This window comes from Pleuronectes platessa, chromosome 5, assembly GCF_947347685.1.
Source record: "Pleuronectes platessa chromosome 5, fPlePla1.1, whole genome shotgun sequence".
Classification (NCBI taxonomy): Eukaryota; Metazoa; Chordata; class Actinopteri; order Pleuronectiformes; family Pleuronectidae; genus Pleuronectes; species Pleuronectes platessa.
In genome coordinates this window covers 16,193,102-16,215,106 of record NC_070630.1, presented here as the reverse complement: position 1 = coordinate 16,215,106, position 22,005 = coordinate 16,193,102, and the positions used below count along the sequence as shown (strand labels likewise).

The 22,005-nt window shown below is 46.0% G+C and overlaps 1 protein-coding gene across 1 annotated transcript; it reads right to left on the bottom strand.

The window, feature by feature from the left end:
• Positions 1-320: 320 nt before the first annotated feature.
• mmp28 (matrix metallopeptidase 28) lies at positions 321-21,980 on the bottom strand. The gene is made up of 8 exons (XM_053421980.1): positions 21,583-21,980; positions 19,541-19,617; positions 17,920-18,119; positions 7,082-7,303; positions 6,540-6,785; positions 2,610-2,759; positions 1,941-2,108; positions 321-1,142 (listed from the first exon to the last, which is right to left on the bottom strand). Exons 1-8 carry the CDS (start codon positions 21,709-21,711, stop codon positions 748-750), a joined length of 1,587 nt encoding a protein of 528 aa, XP_053277955.1. The 5' UTR covers positions 21,712-21,980; the 3' UTR covers positions 321-747.
• Between the last annotated feature and the right edge of the window lie 25 nt (positions 21,981-22,005).

Below are 22,005 nucleotides of genomic sequence, written 5' to 3'. Positions count from 1 at the left end.
GACTTCTCTGACGTGGCTCCACCCCCAAACACTACTGCTCAGACTGGCTTCAAATTATGTCAACAAGATGGTGGCATTCGTATGTCTGGGATATTTTGGCTTCATTTCTAGAAAGCAGGAAGAGGCGGAGACAAGTCGTCCACCTTTAAGTCTATGATAGAAACTGTTGTCAGCTTTGTGATCATATTTACGTCTACCTGCCATCACACTTCATGACTCACCTGCGTGTTCTCCTACACTTCATACAATTAATTCATCATAATGTCAGTGAGCAACTAGTGGGTGCACACAATCACAGGCTTAAGTGAAATATTTGTGTTAGTGACACTGGACGAGATGGTTTAAGTACAGGTTTGTTATTCTCTCTGTTAGTGTGTTAATACTACAGGAGGAAATCATATGGATTTAAAGGATGAAAAGTCTGTATAGTGTCCCCACATACAAACAGTTGTTGATCTGCATGCACAGTCCTGCTATTGTTTAAACTGTATCAAAAAGCTACAATTGCACATCCATATACAGTAATAATAATTCTCGGCAGTGAAAATAATGTTTGTGCTTCAAAATATACAAATCAACGCCAACCCTTTTGAGATATGTCTTTTTGAGCCAGACTCAAAAAGACTTTTACAACATAGAAACTCAATGTGGGTTTTATACACAAAAAAACAACAGTACCACCTCTCCGTATTTTACAGCAAATCAACAAATTGCACTTTATCTCAAGCTTACAGCTCCACCTGCTGGTCAAAGAATGTTATTGCTCTGAGGTGTGTTGCTGCAGCCGGTCCAGCTCAGGTCCTGAGCCCACTGACCCTCCCTGGTGACCCGCACCTTGAGCGGGTCGAACCTCCAGAAGCGCTGCTCCCTGAACAGATAGAGGCGCCCGCCAGGACGCGTCAGCGCCCCGTTGGTCCCCTGTGGCACCCCGGTCCAGTCCGCCAGCCTGCGGGGGTAGTAGGGCTCCTGGCGCAGGGTCCGCAGGTTGAGGACGGAGTAGCGGGAGCCCTTGAAGAGGACCATGTGACCCAGAGGGGCGTAGAAGAAGGCACAGTCCGGGTGGTGGGGCAGCCCCAGCTCGCTGCTCCTCTTGGGGAAGCCAGAGTCCAGATGGCTGGCTGTGTAGCGCCACATCCGCTTCCCTGCAGCGCATGAGAGGAGGATTTATAACGGGACCGAACAGTTCAACAACAAATGTTTTATAATGAAAAAAATAGAATTATAGGAGCTCATGCATCAAATTCATTCAGTACTCAACATTTAATACTAATACTAATACTACAACTACTAATAATAATAAAACTAACTTGGTTACAAATTCACAAAATACATGGGAATAAGCCAACGCAGAACAAAACAAAAATAAAATAACCCCCAAAAAACATCAGAAAACACAAAACACGCTTCACAAAATCACTTAAGTCATTTTCCCCTTATATGACACTAACACCAAGATTTCTATCAAAATCATATCAGTTATTTTAAAACTGAAATGACCCTGACAAAGGACAGACAGCTCAGTGTTTTGAGAAATGCAGTCTGCTGCTTGAGACATAACTTGTCTGCAGTGTGTCCTTCACCCCTCAGAGGACACATGATGGAGAGGAAGGTGGAGATGATTTATGGAGAGTAAACAATGCCTCAGGAGAGTCTTTTTTAGCAGATAAGTGAATTCAGAAAACGCCTTTGGATTTTCAATGGGCAAGTTAAACTTGTCGAAACCTTCAGACATTTGTTTTCCTTTAGCACAAAGGTGAAACTCCCTACGCAATTACAGCTGAGGCTGAGTTGCAGTATAATGACTTTAAATAGATCTTTCCTACTCAAAAGGCCACGGTAAAAAATCTATTTTGGGCTTTAACAAATGCATGGAGTCAGGTTAGAGAGGATGTCTTTAAAAGGAAGCGTGAGTGGCATCAATGAGCTCAGTGAAGCAGCACCTTTGAAGAAGTACCACTTGGAGTCCAGCGGGGAGAAGGCAGCAGCCTCGATGGCGGGGGGGAGGTCAGGCCAGCGCTGACGGAGGGGCAGCGGGTCGCTCACGATGCCTTCAGCCGACACCGTCCAGTACACACCGGCCCGAAACACCAGCACCGTGTCATTCTGGTCTGGATGCACATACAAAATAGCACAACGGTTAAATGAATGTGTAGATTAACTGTGTAATAGATTTGATAATAAAAATCTTGTTTCAGGTCAGCCAGGCAGAGGGCATCAAAAAGATCGTGAAACTTTGCAGGAAATTCAAGGCCTACGGATATTTTTGTATTCTGGAGTAATTCGAAATGGGCGTGGCAAAATGGCTCAACAGCGCCTCCTGGAACGCAGCCCCTAGGTTTCCCTTTGACCGATCCTCACAGAAATCGTAGCCCAGGTGTATCATGACCAGACAAACAAAAAAGGTTCAAGAGGCATTATGAAAAACGCAACAGGAAGCCCGCCATTTTGCATTTAGTGGCCATTTTTCACATTTTTCCTTTGATGAACTTGTACCAGGGCTCTCATCAGCAAAACTATCATCAGATTAACTTACTGAATAAACATAAAATAAAACAAACAAAAACTAAATTATTATCATGAAACTAATCATGTTTATTTTGGAAGCGTACCCATGGTGATGGCATCGAAGACGCCCTGGCAGTAGAGCGGCTGCTCTGTGGTCTTGTGCCTGTTGTGAAGCTCGGTGAACTCCCACTGCTGCAGAGCGGCGTGCAGGACCTGACCCGGCAGCCTCACAGGGCGCTCACCTGACGGCTTACCTGAGGGGGAAACAGAGAACACGGCCTCAGACAAGTCAAACAGAGGTGGTGTGAGACAGTCCTGTATGCTGGAGTCTTATTTGTCTTGCTTGCCAAAAGCAATCTAGGTATTTGCTTAACTGAACAGAATGGGAAGAAATTACAAGACAAACAGTGGAGACTTCTGCCTAAGCAGGAAAATGTGAACTTTTAAATGGAGCTTTTCAGGATGTGGCTGTGCTGATGCAAACTGATGGTTGACGACAAACAGTGCAGGAAATTAACAAAGGATTCGGAGCGAGCACACACAGGAACCTTAAACCTGTTAAAACTTCAAGCACCACAACAACACTGCGCTCATGTATTTACTGATTTATATTTCAGTTTCCGACAGAATCCTGGCACATGAGACGAGAAGAATGAAACCCAGTCGAAAGCAGAACAAAAGGAAAAGCAGGAAACTGTGATGCATAGGAAGACGCGTTGTTTCGTGAGTCAAGGAGCTGAACAAACATTTGTGTAGGAGGTGGATAAAATCAGCTCACCCAAGAAGCAGAGGAAAAGTGTGTGTGTGTGTGTGTGTGTGTGTGTGTGTGTGTGTGTGTGTGTGTGTGTGTGTGTGTGTGTGTGTGTGTGTGTGTGTGTGTGTGTAGTGTGTGCAGTTGGATAAGACCTTAATGTCTGACTTCTCTCAAACCAAACCTCCCTCCTTATTCTCTGCTCTTCAGTTTAAATTCACCAGTGATACAGGAGGTATACAAGTTTTGTTGTCAAGTAAGAAGTTATATATATATATTTTCTTTACCATTTATATTCATATACAGAACAGAACTCTACATGCCTGTGACTGTTCCTAAGTACAAATACTCAACTGTACTTAAATATATGTTTGAGGTGTTGTACTCTAGTATTTTTTTTGACATTTATAGTTCAACATTACATAACAGACAAAGATTTGATTCAAATGACATGTAGTCTTAAATAAAAAAGATATCTCGTGCAGATTAAAGTGTTTAACACTGAGTAAAATCGCTTCAATTGTTCAAATAATACAATAATATAAGAGTTAATTATAACATTGACAGGGGCCACTTTCTTCATTGAGTTCTTTTAAGATTGATTCTCCAAATACATTTGACTTGTTCTTACCTGCACCAAGGAGGTTATGTTTACATCGCTGCCTGTGTGTCTCTCAGTAGGTATCTGGAATGTGTCTGTGTTAATATCTATGATCAGGTGGTGAAATTTGGTACGGATCTGGATAATCTCAAAATGTGGTTGTGTCAGCCTTGGCGGTGTTATGCACTCTCCAAGTGTCCTTAAAGTTACAGTGTACTACTGTTAGTTACAGTGTACTACTGTTAGTTACAGTGTACTACTGTTCTTCTACCTCTTGACACTTCCACCACACTAAACTCCCTGATCACACATCGTCTTCTAAGGTAGAGACATTTCTATAAGTCAGAAACTCTTCATGCGTGTTCTATAACGTGTGGAGCTTCCAGGGTTTTCATGTTTCTCATTGCTGAGCAAATCAGATCATGTCTGGAGGCAGACATGTTCAAGCTGCCTCAGATCACAATGCCAACACTAGGGATGGTTCTCACACACACACACACACACACACACATACACACACACACACAAAAACACGCACACACTGCCTACAGCTCATATCTTTGAGCAGATGTAGCGTTTTCGCGGTGCCAGCAGTTCTGTCAGCCGTGGTTCTTTTCCATGTCTGTCTCTGGAACTCTTTGACAGGCTGTTTGATCAGGTGGATAAGCGAACAGGAGGAAAGCACACCACACTCTGCTCAACTCCACCTGAGCGTCAGCAGCTGAAGAATCCTGGATGAACTTTTTGTGAAGCGATAAAAACAAGTTGTCAGGTTCAGCAAGCAAAACACAAAAGCATTTTTTACTGGCTGCTCTGTAGTGCCAGATACCGAAAATCCCCCCTAACCCCAACCCTGTTTAACTGAACTGAAAAATAAGATGTGTGTGTTTAGAAGTGGCTCGGCTGAGACAGTGGCAGTGGGGGGGTCAGTCCAGCTCCAAGGACACAAGGCTGACAAATACCATTTTAGGAAGCTGAGGGCCAGGAGGTTTCCGGAGGCTGAGCGGGTGGAACTCCTCAGAAGTCTGACAGAAGAGACGAGACCTGTGTACAAACTCCCGTCGAGCTGGATATCAGGTTTTGACTTGAATCATCCAGATGAACTTGAGACTGTCCTGCAGCCATAGAGACGTTCTCAGAGGAGACACAGACCGGCCCTCTGCAGCTGCTGTACAGCTGCACCTCAAGGTCACGGCAGGGAAAGTACCATCACACAGGATGTCAGGTGGTTAAGAAGCTACTCACAGTGCAAACAGATTCAAAAGACATGTTGTTGTGCAACAGCATGAGAGGAAAAACACGAGCAATAGGAGAGCTGCACTGAGGCACATGTGGAAACCTGCCTCACACATGCCAGGAGCTAGGGACTACACACTCACACACTCCCAGTCAACAGAAACTGTTGCATTTGTCATCACATAGAGATGTGTGTAACGCTCCCACACTCTGCAACACTCATCTGACACAACACCCCCCCAGGTAAACACTGTGCGTGTAGCACTGAGACAACAGATAATAATTATATTAAAGATATGCTACTGTGTGTAGGTGTGCGTGTGTGTGTGTGTGTGTGTGTGTGTGTGTGTGTAGGTGTGCGTGTGTGTGTGTAGGTGTGCGTGTGTGTGTGTGTGTAAGTGTGTGTAAGTGTGTGTGCGTAGGTGTGTGTTTGTGTGTTTGTTATTTTCATGGTCAAACCTACTCTTCCCAGCAGCTACAGAACCGAAGCTGATAAAACACTCTCTTGTGATTTCTTGTTTTCACAGAGACCCTGACGTGTGAAACACAACAGCAACTAGGAAAACTCAACAACGAATCACAAAACAGTACGTCCGTCCAATCAGAGACGAGCGTTGTCGATAACAGGAGCCTACCTCTTTGCTGTTTTGTGTTGTGATTTGTTGTGTTTTCCTATTTGCTGTTGTCGTTACTATTTCCCCTTTGTGTTTTACTATTTGTCATTTTGTTTTCTTATTTGCTGTCATGAAATGCAGTTCAGGGCCACTGATGTTTTCAATTTTTTCCAAGAAAACAAGGAAACCTAAAGTGACAGCAGAATGTTGTCTGTTCTTTGCTGTGGACTTTGAATCACCTTCATAACCATGAGCTTTATTCCACAGGAGCTTTGAACGTGTTGCTGGAAACACGTCTGCTCTATTTGACTCATGTCCAGGTTTTAATGATGTGTTTCAGCTCCCGACAGACTCTGCCTTTCTACTTATTCTCCTTCTGTGTGTGCAGCTGTGGCCTTTGGACGCTTCCTCTCGGGCCGTTTCACAGCTCGGTGCCATGACTGTGGATTTAATGGGCCACAGAGCGGAGCAGAGATTACTGTACTTCTGTGTTTCTTCAAAGACAGTCTGGATTCATAACAAGTCACTATTTCACGTAATTGGTTCTGTGAATTCAGATAATAGCTCCAAACTGCCGCCTAATTTTTTCACCATCTTTAAATGGTCCTGGGTCAGACAGGGAGGCGTTTGTCATCTGTCCACTGCTCAGACTTTAAATATCTCTGAGGAGGTGTGATGTTTAACACTCGTCCTGACCTCAGGACCACACACTTTCCATTTCACAAAGGAAACAGTCTCCTTGGATCTGGAGAAGAGTTTAAAGGCATTTTGAACTCTGCTGGTCCAGGACTGTGTAAGAAACTAGGACACATGAGAAGTACCGTCCACTCACCGTACAGCTGCTGCACCGCGATGATGTCGTCCCAGCTCGGCACCAGGTTGCGTCCGAGTTTGCTGTAGTACGGGGACATCAGAGCGTGTCGCACCGGGGAGTGCTCCAGCCCCAGGGTGTGTCCGATCTCGTGGGCGGTCACCATGAACAGGTTGTGTCCCTTGTGGCCGTTCAGCGTCCACCTCTCTGCCATGTCGAAGTGAGCCTCACCACGGCGGGGCAGGAAGGCGTGAGCCAGCGTTCCACCTGAGGGTCAGGTCGGAGGATGCATGGAGCAAATCAGGTTGGAGCACAGCATGTAATCAAAGTATTGCTTTAATCTGATAATTCATAGTAATCAGATTAATGTGTGTACGCAAACAGAAGCCTTATTTATTCAGGAAGTCTCAAGGTTCAAGATCTGAGAACAAATTACACACAAGTTCTCAACTGCTCTTGTATCACACAACAATCATCACGAATCACATCTCAAATCAATATGACCAGATAGATTGATCTGTGATGACGTGAAACTGTGTGTGTGTGGTGTGTGTGAGCCTGACCTGGTCCATCGAAGGCGTTGCTGGCCCCGTCGTTGTGGTCGCCCTCGTAGAACGCCAGGCGGATGTCTGCGGGTCCCTCAGGGGCCTCCTGGAAGACCAGGCCCGACACGTTGCTCCACAGCTGGAACGCTGCACGCACCACCAGCTGCACGGAGCCCAGAGACAGATGAGGAGGCCAGTTCACGATCTGATAGGTCAGGTGACGCTTGTACCACCTCTCCACTGCAGGTCACACACACACACACACACACACACACAAACACACACAAACACACACACACAAACACTCAACATCTTAGTTATCACAAACTGTCAGAGGAACTGCAAATACACTGAAATCCCCAGAAACTTACAAGAAAAATCCTGCAAGACGGTCCAACTCAGCACATTACAAAGTTATTTCCTCTCTGTTGGTGAGTGAGTGAGTCATGGCAGAGGTAGTAACCCAAAGAGGGAACCGTAAACAAGCCTTTGAGCTGCATGTTATTTTATTCAACTCAACCAATAGGTGGAAACAGTGAACTGAATTAAATTATTTAATCGGCCTAAACTACTTCAGAAAACTGATATGTATAAGTAATTGTAAATTTTTCAGGTAATTAAAATCTCAAAAACAAACAATTAAGTTGTAAGTTGCAGCATTTTTTTGCCATTTTCTATCATTTAATGGATCAAGAGAGTAATGTGGAAAATAAAATACGATTGGTTGCAGGCCTGGGTTTGTTATGCATCCCTGCTCTTTATTTATATCGTGTTTGCCACATAAATGATCATTTTGTTATCGTTTGTTCTCCAAACAGTTGTGATCTTTATCACCCTCTGGAGTGGTTATGTGTTTACTTCTTACATATCCTGTCTTATAAGTCCAAACAGCAGATGAAGCAGACCCTCATCCCATCCATCAGGCCCGAGCCAAATGACAGGACGTACACATGTTAGTGCGCAGCTGGTTTAACTGTACAGAGATCTGAGTACATGCTTGACTAAACTGTTTATTTCAACGTGTGTGTGCGGTTTCTCAGCTTAGTCGTAATCACAGGTGTCGCAAACTTCAGAATCTCACATTTGTTTTCGGGGACCGAGCGAAGAGGGGGAATTAAACTCAAACGCTTTAATTTTACACAACCTAATCTCTTCATATATATATATACACACCCTTACACAATGCTGCAATCAGGAATCAACGACAAACAAACACACACACACACACACACCGGCTGTGAAACAGGCGGCACACATCCACAACAAGCAGACAGGCGGAGAGGCGGCCTCGCAGGAAACAATCATTAGATAATATGGTGCTTTAAGGAGACGCAGCTGTAGAGGCTGGAGTGGGAGAGGAGAGGTCTGAGCTGGTGGAGGAACTGGTAAAAACATTTGAAATAATAAGGATTTTAAAACTCTGTGTAGAGTTCAATTATCTCTGCAAGTGTCTCAGTTTTTCTTATCTCAAAAAAACATGTTGTTGTTGCAAATATATTGATATTCTATAAAGATTCTCCACATTGACAACAGATTGTTAAAGAAATAAGGAGACTATATAAAAAGAAGTGCTTATTTGCATACAAAGGTAAAATCTTGACTAGATCAAATATTTTATTTTAATTCCACAATATAAACAATATGAAAAAGACAGAGGAAATGGACGGCATAGAGTGCATGGGGTTATAGGATGTAGCCATACACTGTTTATAAAAATGGACGCGTCTCCACTTCCTAACACTATCCAGAAATGAAGCCAAAATACTGTACGCTGCCATCTTATGCATTGAGAGTCAGAGTCTGTTCAGTAGCGATCAGGAGATGGGGGGGGGGGGGGGGGGGGGGCGGAGTCAAGGTCCCACCGGTATACGCTCCACCAATCGTGAGTCAGTCTCAGCTGTCACTCGGGACGTTTCACTTTACGGCATAACGTATATGATTACAACCAAGTTTAACTTTACACGTACGTCAGGTGTACATATATGTTTAAGATATGTATAATTTGTTTCTGTTTACATTTTTATATTCTATTTGATCTTATTTGATCTTTTTCTTCTGCTTTAATATATTGAGCATTGCCATAAGAGAGCCTGTGACCCAAGCATTTCATTGCAAGCGACTGCTTAATGTAATCGATGTTCATATGACAATAAACTTTTGAAACTTGAAACAGTGTGACAAGAAATAGTTCAGCCATCATCACGAATGTGTATAACCTCCTTCACTGCATTAACAACTTAAAACACGTAACTTAACAAAGACTTCACTGTAAAAGCCTTTGTACAGGTGAGTAGGTTTAAGATGCTGAGATACAGAATAACAGCCTCAAGAACTTAGAGGACACAAATGCAGTTACATTTTTACCATAGAGCCACATGGATTTACACATACTTTCACATTTGAGGGTTAACCACAATGTGGCGCATAAATCACGCACACTTACAGTTGTCCAAATATTTAAACTTCAGCCGATGTGTGTCGGACCCGACGTGGAGGCCAAACGGGAGTGGGAGGTCTGCACAGGTCTGAGTTACAGCCTCAGTCTGACTGCACTTTAGTCACATGTGAGCTGTTTCAATGTTGTCTGCGCTCAGTGAAAATAATAATAAAGCAAAGAGTCGTGTGGAAGATTAGAGCGATAAACAGGAGGTATGTGCAACAATAAGGTTTGTGAAAAACCAAGAGACCTCAATAGCACCGCAGGGACAGGAACATATCTGAGTATCCGGAGCCATTAAGACGTGGGTTTGGCATGAGTGTGTGTTTCTGTGTGAGTAAACACAAACAGCATTTGTGCCTCAGCAGCAGCTTGAGTTATATAAACGGGATCTTTGGTATTTTTCTTTATGCAGAATATTAGATGGTAAAAGAGGACGTAACAGAGACCTGGATCATTATAGTTGTAGTAGAGGGAATAACAGTCAATTCACTGATTTACATTAGTTCAACAAAGTTATAGTAGCTGATGTCTGGCGGAACAACCTGTAGTTTCCAGTAAAAGTCAGATTGTACATATAATTTAACACTTGATCAGGTTCCTCTGCTGAACTCAAAGAGAAGCTGGAACCCGCTCCCTCATCAGGTTCCATGTGTCGTTCCCAGATGAACCACTGTATCGGGCCTGTGGTCACACGGTGTGAGCAGATCTGTATTCTCAGCAGGGCCGAGCTCAGGCGCCTTCTCTCCGTCCCAGACCTTCCACCACAGAGTAATGGGTCCCCAAGGACGACCGGGGAAGCCAGGAAGTCCAATACACAAGACATTCCACGACTTGCCTTTCTGGAAGCAATTAACAAGATGTCCTCTAAAGCAGCAGTGTGGGGAGGGTGGGTTATCACAGACACCAGGAAGTGACTGAGATCAGCTGATAGAGCTGCAGTTTTTGTTTGTGGAAGTGCAGGGAGATTTTTGTTGCTGGTGTCGAGGAGGACGTTTGACACAGAGTAGTGAATAACCATGATCCATTACATGAGACCAGTACAACCAGTGGAGGCTAAATGCAACTAACTGGCTGGCAGTGTGTTTTTCCTTTATCATACATTATACGCCGCAGAAGTTAGAGGAGACAACAAAGCCAGAGGTAAAGCAGGTGAGACGCAATTAAAAGGAGGCTGAAATGAAACATGGACGACCAGCTCCTCCTCATGAGAGCAGTAGACTGTAAACATAGATGGTTAAAAAGTCTCCATTTCATCCCATTATCCAGATGGGAACTCCAAATATCTCTGATTTGAATATTTCTATCTTAAAGATTTGGAGGAATCTTTGAGGAAATTATTATTTGAGTACTTGGACTTTTTCCCTTGGTCCATGTCCCAGCCACTTATATGGAGGAGGCAGGGTGTCTGACCTCTACTGCAGCAAGCTACTTGATGGAAATCAAGACGTATTGGCTGGAGCTGCCATGTCGTCCATCTTTACATGAAGTCTAAGGTTTAGGGTTAGGGTTAGCTAACCCTAACACCTAAAAGTCAGAGCCTACATTTTCTAGCAGCCCAGTTGTTTCAGTGTGGCCCAAATGGTGCAGTGACTGACAGGCCAACATTTTGATAGTAAAGTATTAATTTTAAATCATCATGTTAGAAGCTGGAACTGAGGAATTTAGAAAAATAATCAGTTATTGTAATAGGTGCCATATACGTTTTGATTATCAAACTGGCCAATCATTGCAGCTCTGCTGAGCAAACACAATGAGCTCTTTTCTATGTTCACATGGCCGAAATTGTGTAGAATTATAATAAATGGTCCAATGTGATGTAAAATGGCAATTAGGTGGTTAACAGCTTGCAGGAAAGGGCACAAATCCACAAGAGCACACCTCTAAAACACACACACACACACACACACACACACACACACACACACACACACACACACACACACACACACACACACACACACACACACACACACACACACACCCACCCACCCACCCACACACACACACACACACACACACACACACACACACACACACACACACACACCTATCATGCTTGTAGCACTTATCTCGGGCGAGGGCGGTGGAATGTCAGTCCTCTAAATATCAGGGGAACCGACCATTGGATTCAACCACAAGCTAATGATTGTTTTCAGTTTCCATGAGGCACGGGGGCAGCCATGTTAACACCAAAGTCCATCACACCACAGCTGAGAGCGAATACAAACGCTCCATTTAGCAGCCGCTGTCAGTGTCAAGGACAAACTGCTCGGACAATTCAGCATCAATCAGGAGACAGGTTTGTTTCTCAGAGCAGAAATAAAAGTGGTGAAACTATATGGATACATGGACTGATCACCTGATAGATGGATAAATAAATTGCTGACACAAAGTCATGTTTAATGTTTAGCGTCTGTCAGGCAGCACATCGATGCTTTCGTTATTTGGGTTGGCACGCACCCCCGCCAAAAAAGGTTACAGGCATGAAGATTATAACTCTTTTTAGAGTTTTCTTTGCTTATTCTGCACAACCATCATCTCACTAGTTCAAAGTTCACACAATAAATATTTAATATTTACCATTAAATTTAAATTTTCGTGTTTTAAATAATTAACGGCTTCACATTTGCTGGTACTCTCATCTCATCTCATCTCATCGTCATCCGCTTATCCGGGGTCGGGTCGCGGGGGGAGCAGCTCAAGCAGGGGGCCCCAGACTTCCCTTTCCCGGGCCACATTGACCAGCTCTGACGGGGGGATCCCGAGGCGTTCCCAGGCCAGTGTTGAGATATAATCTCTCCACCTAGTCCTGGGTCTTCCCCGAGGTCTCCTCCCCACTGGACGTGCCTGAAACACCTCCCAAGGGAGGCGCCCAGTGGGCATCCTTACCAGATGCCCGAACCACCTCAGCTGACTCCTTTCTAAGTAAAGGAGCAGCGGCTCTAATCCGAGTCCCTCACGGATGACTGAGCTTCTCACCCTATCCCTAAGGGAGACGCCAGCCACCCTTCTGAGAAAACTCATCTCGGCCGCTTGTACCCGCGATCTCGTCCTTTCGGTCATCACCCAGCCCTCATGACCATAGGTGAGGATAGGAACGAAGATCGACCGGTAGATCGAGAGCTTTGCCTTGCGGCTCAGCTCTCTTTTCGTTACAACGGTGCGGTAAAGCGAACGCAATACCGCCCCCGCTGCTCCGATTCTCCGGCCAATCTCACGCTCCATAGTACCCTCACTCGCGAACAAGACCCCGAGGTACTTGAACTCCTTCACTTGGGCTAAGGACTCATTTCCTACCCGGAGTAAGCAATCCATCGGTTTCCTGCTAAGAGTCATGGCCTCAGATTTAGCGGTGCTGATCCTCATCCCAGCCGCTTCACACTCGGCCGCCAGCCGATCCAGTGAGTGCTGAAGGTCACAAGCCGATGATCCAATGAGGACCACATCATCCGCAAAAAGCAGTGACGAGATCCTCAGACCACCGAACTGCAACCCCTCCCCACCACGACTACGCCTCGATATCCTGTCCATGTATATCACAAACAGGATTGGTGACAAGGCGCAGCCCTGGCGGAGACCAGCACCCACTGAGAACGAAACTGACTGGCTGCCGAGGACCCGAACACAGCTCTCGCTTTGGGAGTAGAGAGATTGGATGGCCCTGAGGAGAGACCCCCTTACCCCATACTCCCGCAGCACCTCCCACAGTTTCTCCCGGGGGACCCGGTCATACGCCTTCTCCAGATCCACAAAACACAAGTGGACCGGATGGGCATACTCCCAGGCCCCCTCCAGGATCCTTGCGAGAGTGAAGAGCTGGTCCGTAGTTCCACGTCCGGGGCGAAAACCGCATTGTTCCTCTTCAATCTGAGGTTCGACGATCGGCCGAACCCTCCTTTCCAGCACCTTGGAGTAGACTTTACCAGGGAGGCTGAGGAGTGTGATACCCCGATAATTGGTACACACTCTCTGGTCCCCCTTTTTGAACAGGGGAACCACCACCCCGGTTTGCCACTCCTTTGGCACTGTACCCGACTCCCACGGGATGTTGAATAGGCGTGTCATCCATGACAGCCCCTCAACACCCAGAGCCTTTAGCATTTCTGGCTGGATCTCATCAATCCCTGGGGCTTTGCCACTGCGGAGATGTTTGACTACCTCAGTGACCTCCACCAGGGAAATTGACGACGAAACACCATCAACCTCGAGCTCTGCCTCCAACATAGAGGGCGTGTTATTCGGATTCAGGAGTTCCTCAAAGTGGTCCTTCCAACGTCCGACGACCTCCTCAGTTGAGGTCAACAGAGTCCCATCCTTACTGTACACAGCTTGGATGGTTCCCCGTTTCCCCCTCCTGAGGTGCCGGATAGTCTTCCAGAAACACTTTGGTGCCGACCGAAAGTCCTTCTCCATGACCTCTCCGAACTTCTCCCACACCCGCTGCTTAGCCTCCGACACGGCAGCAGCTGCAGCCCTTCGGGCCTGTCGGTACCCTGCAACCGAGTCAGGAGTCCTCCAGGATATCATATCCCGGAAGGCCTCCTTCTTCAATCGGACGGCTTCCCTGACCACCGGTGTCCACCACGGTGTCCGAGGGTTACCGCCCCTTGAGGAACCTAAGACCCTGAGGCCACAGCTAGCCGCCGCAGCTTCAGCAATGGAGGCTTTGAACACTGCCCACTCCGGCTCAATGTCCCCAACCTCCACAGGAATGCCAGAAAAACTCCGCCGGAGGTGTGAGTTGAAGATACCTAGGACGGGGGCCTCCTCCAGACGTTCCCAGTTCACCCGCACTACTCGTTTGGGCTTACCAGGTCTATCCGGAAATTTCCCCCATTCCCTGATCCAACTCACAACCAGATGGTGGTCGGTTGACAGTTCCGCCCCTCTCTTTACCCGAGTGTCCAAAACATGCGGCCTCAGATCAGATGACACGATCACAAAATCGATCATTGATCTTCGGCCTAGGGTACTCTGGTACCAGGTACACTTATGGGCACCCTTATGTTCGAACATGGTGTTTGTTATGGATAATCCATGACTAGCACAGAAGTCCAATAACAAACGACCGCTCGGGTTCAGATCAGGGAGGCCGTTCCTCCCCACCACGCCTCTCCAGGTATCTCCATCGTTGCCCACGTGGGCGTTGAAGTCACCCAGCAGAACTACGGAGTCCCCTACTGGAGCCCCATGCAGGACTCCATTCAGGGTCTCCAAGAAAGCCGAGTACTCTGAGCTGCTGTTTGGTGCATACGCACAAACAACAGTCAGAGTTTTCCCCCCTACAACCCTTAGGCGCAGGGAGGCGACCCTCTCGTCTACCGGGGTAAACTCCAACACCGCGGCGCTCAGCCGGGGATTTATGAGTATCCCCACACCCGCCCGGCGCCTCACGCCCTTGGCAACTCCGGAGAAGAATAGAGTCCAACCCTTATCCAGGAGTACGGTACCAGAGCCGAGACTGTGCGTGGAGGTAAGCCCCACCAGATCTAACTGGTAGCGCTCCACCTCCCTCACAAGCTCCGGCTCCTTTCCCCACAGCGAGGTGACGTTCCACGTCCCCAGAGCCAGCTTCTGCCGCCCGGGTCTGGTCCGTCGAGACCCCTGACCTTCGCTGCCACCCATGTGGCTGTGCACCCGACCCCAACGGGTCTTCCCACAGGTGGTGGGCCCATGAGATGAAGAGAGGGGGGGTGCCACGTAGTTTCTTCGGGCTGTGCCCGACCGGGCTCCGTGGCAAACCCGGCCACCAAGCGCTCGCCATCGAGCCCTCCGTCTGGGCCTAGCTCCAGACGGGGGCCCCGGGCTTCCTCCGGGCCGGGTCACATCTCCTCTTCCGTCGATATTCTTATTATTTGCTGGTACTGTAAACTTTTAATGATCCATCCACCTATTGGCTGAACCGCTTATTCTTTGGGGGTCACAGAGAGCTGGAGCCAATCCCAGCTGATATTGGCAAGAGGTCACCAGCCTATCACAGACGACTATGATGACAAACAACACCAACAGGCAATCGGGAGTTTCCAGTTAACCCAACTGGCGTGGCTTTGCGCGGTGGGAGGAAAGTGGCAGCGGCACGGGGAGAACATGAAGAGGCCGAGGAGTTCAAACACTGCACCCTCTTATGCCACAGTGCTATCCGCTGTACCACTGTTCTGCCCCCATTAAAACATGAGTCATGGGTCTGCTACATGCCATCTCATAAGATGAATAACAAAACAGACTCTTAGATTACCAAATACCGAGTTTAAACCTCATTCTGTGGTGCCACCCAACCAAATTTCCCAATGAGAATAAAACATGACTAAAACCTCCCTGAGACCTTTTCCCAATGTAGTTATATGTTAATATATAAACTTCCATCATTGATTCACACAGCTTGAATTAGACAAGAAGACTCGACTGCCCTGCTGCTGACGACAGTGGAGGAGGAATTAAAGATTCAACAAAGATATTATGAATGTCTGTGTCTAATTTCATGAAAACCTTTGAGTTGTCAGGACATAACAACCACAAATGTCAACTTAAAACGGTTAAAGAAAAGGCATTTGAAGAGGTCAGTTTAGAGCAAGGATCCTCTGTGCAAAATGTCTTGATAGTCATCTAATACCACTCTAATACTACTCTAATACTACTCTAATACTACTCTAATACTCGAGATTCAGTTTATCTGTGAGGAACCAGAAATCAGGCACTGCCCTGCCTGGTAGACTCTGGCTGAAATGAATGGCTGCCTAGAAGAAATGCAGCTTTTCTGACTCAGACTCTAACTCTTCAGTTTGCGTCTTCAGGCCTCCAGCAGAAACACATCAGCTGCTTCTCCAGGACAAACACAGTCATACAATACAGTTAAGTTGTCACACTGCTGAACTGCACCAGTGGACCCGTGAAGCCTGTTCTTAAAGAGGTTTGAACAGAGGGTATAAATGAATCGTCCATTAACACAGCTCTTTGTGTAATAATACTGCCGCCTGTCATGTGAGCCACGTCTGGGACTGAAATAATGACAGCGAGTTGTTTTCTTTCTCCAGAACAGGCAATAATCCTGCGTGACAGTCAGTCACTCAGCAAGTAGCCCCCCCCCCCCCCCCCCCCCCCCCGCTCATTCAGCCGCTGGAGAGATCTGACCGCGGAGAAACAGCCGGACGGAGGGGACTCGGCAAACAGTGTCATACAGTCAGACTATTATGGATGTGTTTACCAGAGGGAACATGTCAGGTACTGACATGAAGAGGAGCGGCAAACGTCAGCAGCAACTGCATTCCCTGAACATTAGCTAACCCTGTCAGTGACAGGCAGGAATGTGGAGGCTTCACACACCAGGAGGCTGCTGGAGGCACAAGTACAGAGGGAGTGGAAATCAAATCATCGGGCTGTAGAGGAGACGTGAGGAGCGACAGCACCAAAGACATGTACACATACTACAATCTGCCTCCATCACTACAGCAGGAGACAAATAGATCCAGACACTTTCCACCAGGTTCCTCTGAAATCTGTTGAGACGTGATTAGTCACTAGCAGCGTGGCTCTGATGATGGTCGATGATCCACTTTACTTTACACTTTACCCTTTTCCACCAAAGTGAACCGGGCGCCAGTGCTGGTTTCGGAGCTGGTTCAACTTGAGAACGTTTAAAGAGACAGTTTGCTTTTTCATGGGCTACAGCCACGTTAGAGCCACGCCATTACGTCACTGTGTACTTCTCTGATTTCCCAGTAACACAGCATAAACAATAGGGGGACTTCAACTATGGCTTTCAAGTGTTCTCCCTGGCTGTGCAAACTTACATCGACATCCAAACATCACGGATTCACAGCAGCATGATTACGCAGCATAACAATTACATTCAAGAGGAAAGGTAAGAATCGAATATGTTCTGATTCTTATTACAACCGAACGTGAGATGTGAGTCATTACAGCCTTTTCCCATATGAAGAAGACAGCAGGAGATTGTCAGGTAACTCTCCAGAGGGTCCAGGTGTGTGTTGGGGGGGGGGGGGGGGGTCTAGATTAGAAAATGATGATAATCCCTGATATCTGGTAGAAACCTCAAGATTTTTCTCGTGGGATGAATTTTCAGGACTTTCTCAAAACGTAGACGAACATTTAAGTCCTGAGCTAAATATAACAAATGATGTTATATTGTGCAAAACTGAGGTTTGAAATCTTAACGTGTGTAGTTGAGGCTGAAGGCAGGAATCATCCCGGCTGACACGAGCACCATCAGACGCTCCAACAGCTTTGATGACACCCCGAGCTCCATCTACTGCTTGAGTTTACAAAGGTGGACACTCCCTGTTAACTGTTCTCTCTTTATGACCTCTCCTCACTTTCATCTGTTCCTTTAAACACTTCACACTCGAAGGCACAGACTCAAAGACCCACATACAAACACGGCGCCTCAGGGACACAGTACCTTGTGTGGCATAGCGCCTCCTGCGGCTCTGAGGCCGCCCCACTGTGGCCCTCGTTCCGGTAAAGATGGCGTTCACTCTATTAGCCCAGATATGCTGGCTGCCCTCGTCCGACATCCCACAGCGCGGCTCTGTCATCTGCCTCAGGGTGGCGCTGTCAAGTTCACCCGTGACGGGAAGCCAGGACAACCACTGGAAGTCGCTGCAGAGAGATGAAACATTTGTTGGTGACGCTCTTGCTGATCAAGCATTTGGTCTTTTAATCACGACATCAAGTAATTTAAAATACTTCTTGGGACCGAACAATATGATGTTTTACTGTGTTTCTGACTAATTAAAGATCTATTGTATGTTGATGTTTGTGTTCTCAGCCGTTGTGCCAGATGCTTAAAAGCTGATCAGGGATTCAGGCGAGATAAGAAAGGTTTAACATTATGCTACAGAATAGATGTCGTCATGTGAAGATTGTCAGTGGTTCTGTTTTTCAAAACTGATCTGTGTGGAAAGATGATGACACGTTTCCTGTAGGCGAAGCTTAAGTGTCTTGATCGCCCCCTGGTGGCCGGCTGCAGTCTGGTAACCACGATTTGTTTAGTTATTGGATTCTATAAAATCGTGGCGAAAAAATATAATTGACAGCTGAGACTGACTCCTGATTGGTCAAGCGTGTGCATTGGCTGGCTCCCGCTACCACGGCTCCACCCCCCAATCACTACTGTACAGACTCTGACTCCAAATGTGCACGATGTAATCGTCCATATCCAGGATACTTTGGTTTTATTCCTGGAACGTGGGAGGAGGTGGAAAAATGTTGTCCATCTTTTGATTCAGTTTATCTTCACAACGAAAGAGGAGAGAGAATAATGGCTCGGGACATTCACGATATCAATTATTCACAACCATTTATAATTTTGATATTCGGTAATAGAAGCTGAAAGGACCAGCATAGGAGCTTCAGGGCCATATAGCTGAGAGGATATAGACTGCAATCAAATCAACACCCTCCTCTCTACAAGCCTGCACAAGAACATACTGTGGTCATCAGGTAAAAACATGAAGACCCTCGGTTTAGAGCCAGGGATGGTGGTGCAACATGGAGGCCTCTGTGGAGGAGGACCTGGGGATACAAAGGACAGCCTCCACCTCCTGCTCTTACCTACCAGTTAATTACCAGTGACATGCATCAATACATCAATCAGAGCAAACTTCAAATCAAAGAGTGTTTTAAACGGCTTGATACGAAAGATGAGGATACTGACTAACTCTATGCTTACTAACCCAACACTCAGTGTAAGTTTCCACCAGTTTCCCTTGCAGTACAGTCAATATATGGGCCAGAGGGCAAGGTTCTCTAAATTCCTGCATGGTTCAGAGAGGGTTCAGGAGAGCTTTTCCACTGCAGAGGTGAGGGTGTGTTTTACTGCCCTGCGCTGATGTACAGCCCAGAGGCACGGCGACCAGCAGCCCCCTCCCAGCTGGTGAACACAATCAACCAGCTAACTCGGCCAGACAGGGTGTAAAAAGAATAATTTCTCACTGTGTTCTAAAATCATATCACACTTCTGTAGGACCTTGGAGGACATCTTTGAGAAAATCTTATCAAGGAGAAGAGAATTCCCCTACCGGATGGCTGACCGCACCTCCACCGCATTGTGGAGGTGGTTGTCCTGGTGCAGGTAGCCGAACTTCTCCAGAAAAACCTGCAAATCAAATCATACTTGTGACGTTTCCTCTTCATATAAAAAAAAGACATTTTTTAATTCAGAAAGTCACATTTTGGACCAACAGCTGTAGATTTCACAGAGCAGCAATCACACACGCTTCTCATAAAAACACATTTGGGGTAAATCCCCACAGAGGCAAAACTCCCAGTGAGAATAAAAAGAAATTATTCAGGTGTGAAGATAATTTTCCATTTTCCATCCGCGTCTGCCGCAGGTTGCCAAGAAAGGATGTATTCATGTAGACCACCCATAGGACAAAGACACCCCTGGGATGTCCCTGAAAATGCATAGTTATTATTCCACAAGAATTTCAAGTAAACATATGAGTAAAGAGTAGTTCTGAAGTTCAGAGGAACACCTATAAAGTGCAGCAAAGCAAGAAATGAGCCAACGGGGGACATGACAACAGATGTGGTTGCATTGTGGTTTTAAGATTAGTTATGTTGATAGTTCAATATTGCAATCTTTATATGAATGGAGCAGGTTTCTTGTTCAGACAACAGCGGGAGCAGCTATGATTACAGATGTGGTGAAGGTGGGATGGATATTAACATTGAGGAGAACAGCTGTGCTTCTGCAAACAGGAATGTGCAACAAAATAATGTCCCCTTGTCCCGTTACCCACACTGAAATCTACCAGAGCGTTTTAATTTATTCATCTAACAATAAGAGTGAAGCTGTGGGGACACATGTAATAGACAGATGCTGCAGTTTGAGGTCCTTATACAGGTTTGAAGAATAAAATGTGGAGCTTATGGAGGACATGCAAAGCCATCTGTCCAATTAAATGAGTGCATTTCTCAATATGTGGAGCAATTACACTGTAAAAAGAAAAAGAAAAACTAAATATAGTCGTTTTTCTTATTAAAGTGGGTTTGGTCCCTTGTTTGTGTCTATATGCAGCTATATTACTGACATGGGATAAACATGGCCTCTACAGTAACTGTCAACAGAGACAATAAAGAGACCACACAGCATTTAGTCTGTGCCTATAAATACATTTATTTCAAATTTGCTCAGGCTCCTACAGTTTCTTTAATAAAAAATGTAATTCCCAAATCAGTCGTCAGGGAAATTCCTCTAATAGCTTATCAGTGGCTTAATTTTATATAAAATAATGTAATGTTGTAATAGCGTTGTCATTTTAAAGGGACAATCCATTATTTGAGGTCTCACACATTCATTTTATTTCCACGTCTAGAGATTAAGCGGTTGCAAAGATAACCATTATTTCTTCATGTGTATTTCTGTTGTTGGAATTCTTGTTGGAGTCATGGTCATGTTTCCCGGCCTGTCTTTGTCTGTCAATGACTTCTGAAAAGTAAATGTATAATATACAATATAATTACTTAATCTTATATATTGTTTAACAATATATAAGATTAACAATAACACTGAAAACTAGTCTGAAAGTCTAAAAACAAATGTTTTTTCTTGTGAGGGTCTCAAATGCCTGCTAGATCATTAAAAATAATTCGTGATTTTTATACATTGAATTAAATCTGAATCACAAAGAAAAGGAATACAAACTGGGTATTTAAAAATTTAGGAGCATCGCACCAAAAGTACAGTCATCAGCAAAACAAAGGACACAATCTATTGTAAGGTCTTGAGCATTTATTTTTATTTATCAATTATTTTATCAGGAAGGTCCCATTGAGATACATCTCTTCTGCCAGGGAGTCCTGCTCAAGATGGTTAATCAAAACGTTTGAAATATAAATACAGCAGTCAGTTATAACATTCTATAGCAGATTAAAAACAGAACATACACAAACACACGGGAAGCTGTGGTGTGAGGGACCAAGACATCCCTTTACACAAGAGATTGTTTTCCTCAGTCATAATCTGCTTAGTTTCGACATAATAAAACCTCTGTGCTAATACAGGCCGCTTTAAACTCCGCTTTTTACCTATGTAACTTCTATGGTAGTGTTTTACCTCCGGCTCTGGGAGCAGCGGGGATCCCGCGGCAGTGTGAGCCGTGATGAGGGCGCTCACAGCCAGGACCCAGGCTGCCCTCATGTCCCGTCCCGCTCCGCACCCCAGCTCCGGAGCTCCGCGTCTCATCGCGGGGCGAACACGCTCTCAGCAGCCCGCTCCCTGCACCGCGCCGCATTTCTGCTCAGCTCCGGGTGTTTTCATCATCGCTGCCTCTCCTTGCAGTCAGTGAGCATGCTGCGGCGCGTCTACACCTCCATCCCTGCCGGGCAGTGACGGAGTCGCGGCAGCCAGGCGGAGTGTTGGGCCGGGGGAGAGGGGCAGGGCCAGCACCGCCCCCCCTCCCCGCCTGAACGACTCAGCACACGGCTGAACACCAGAGGAGCCGCTTCCCTCACTAAACATTACTGGACCTCGAGGGTG

Coding starts and splice junctions, on each gene's coding strand:
- mmp28 (XM_053421980.1), bottom strand. CDS start 21,711: ATGAGACGCGGAGCTCCGGAGCTGGGGTGCGGAGCGGGACGGGACATG. Junction 7,304..17,919: donor GAGGCGCTATGCCACACAAG/GTACTGTGTCCC, acceptor TGTGACCTGCAG/TGGAGAGGTGGTACAAGCGT. Junction 1,143..1,940: donor CAAGTGGTACTTCTTCAAAG/GTGCTGCTTCAC, acceptor CATGCGCTGCAG/GGAAGCGGATGTGGCGCTAC.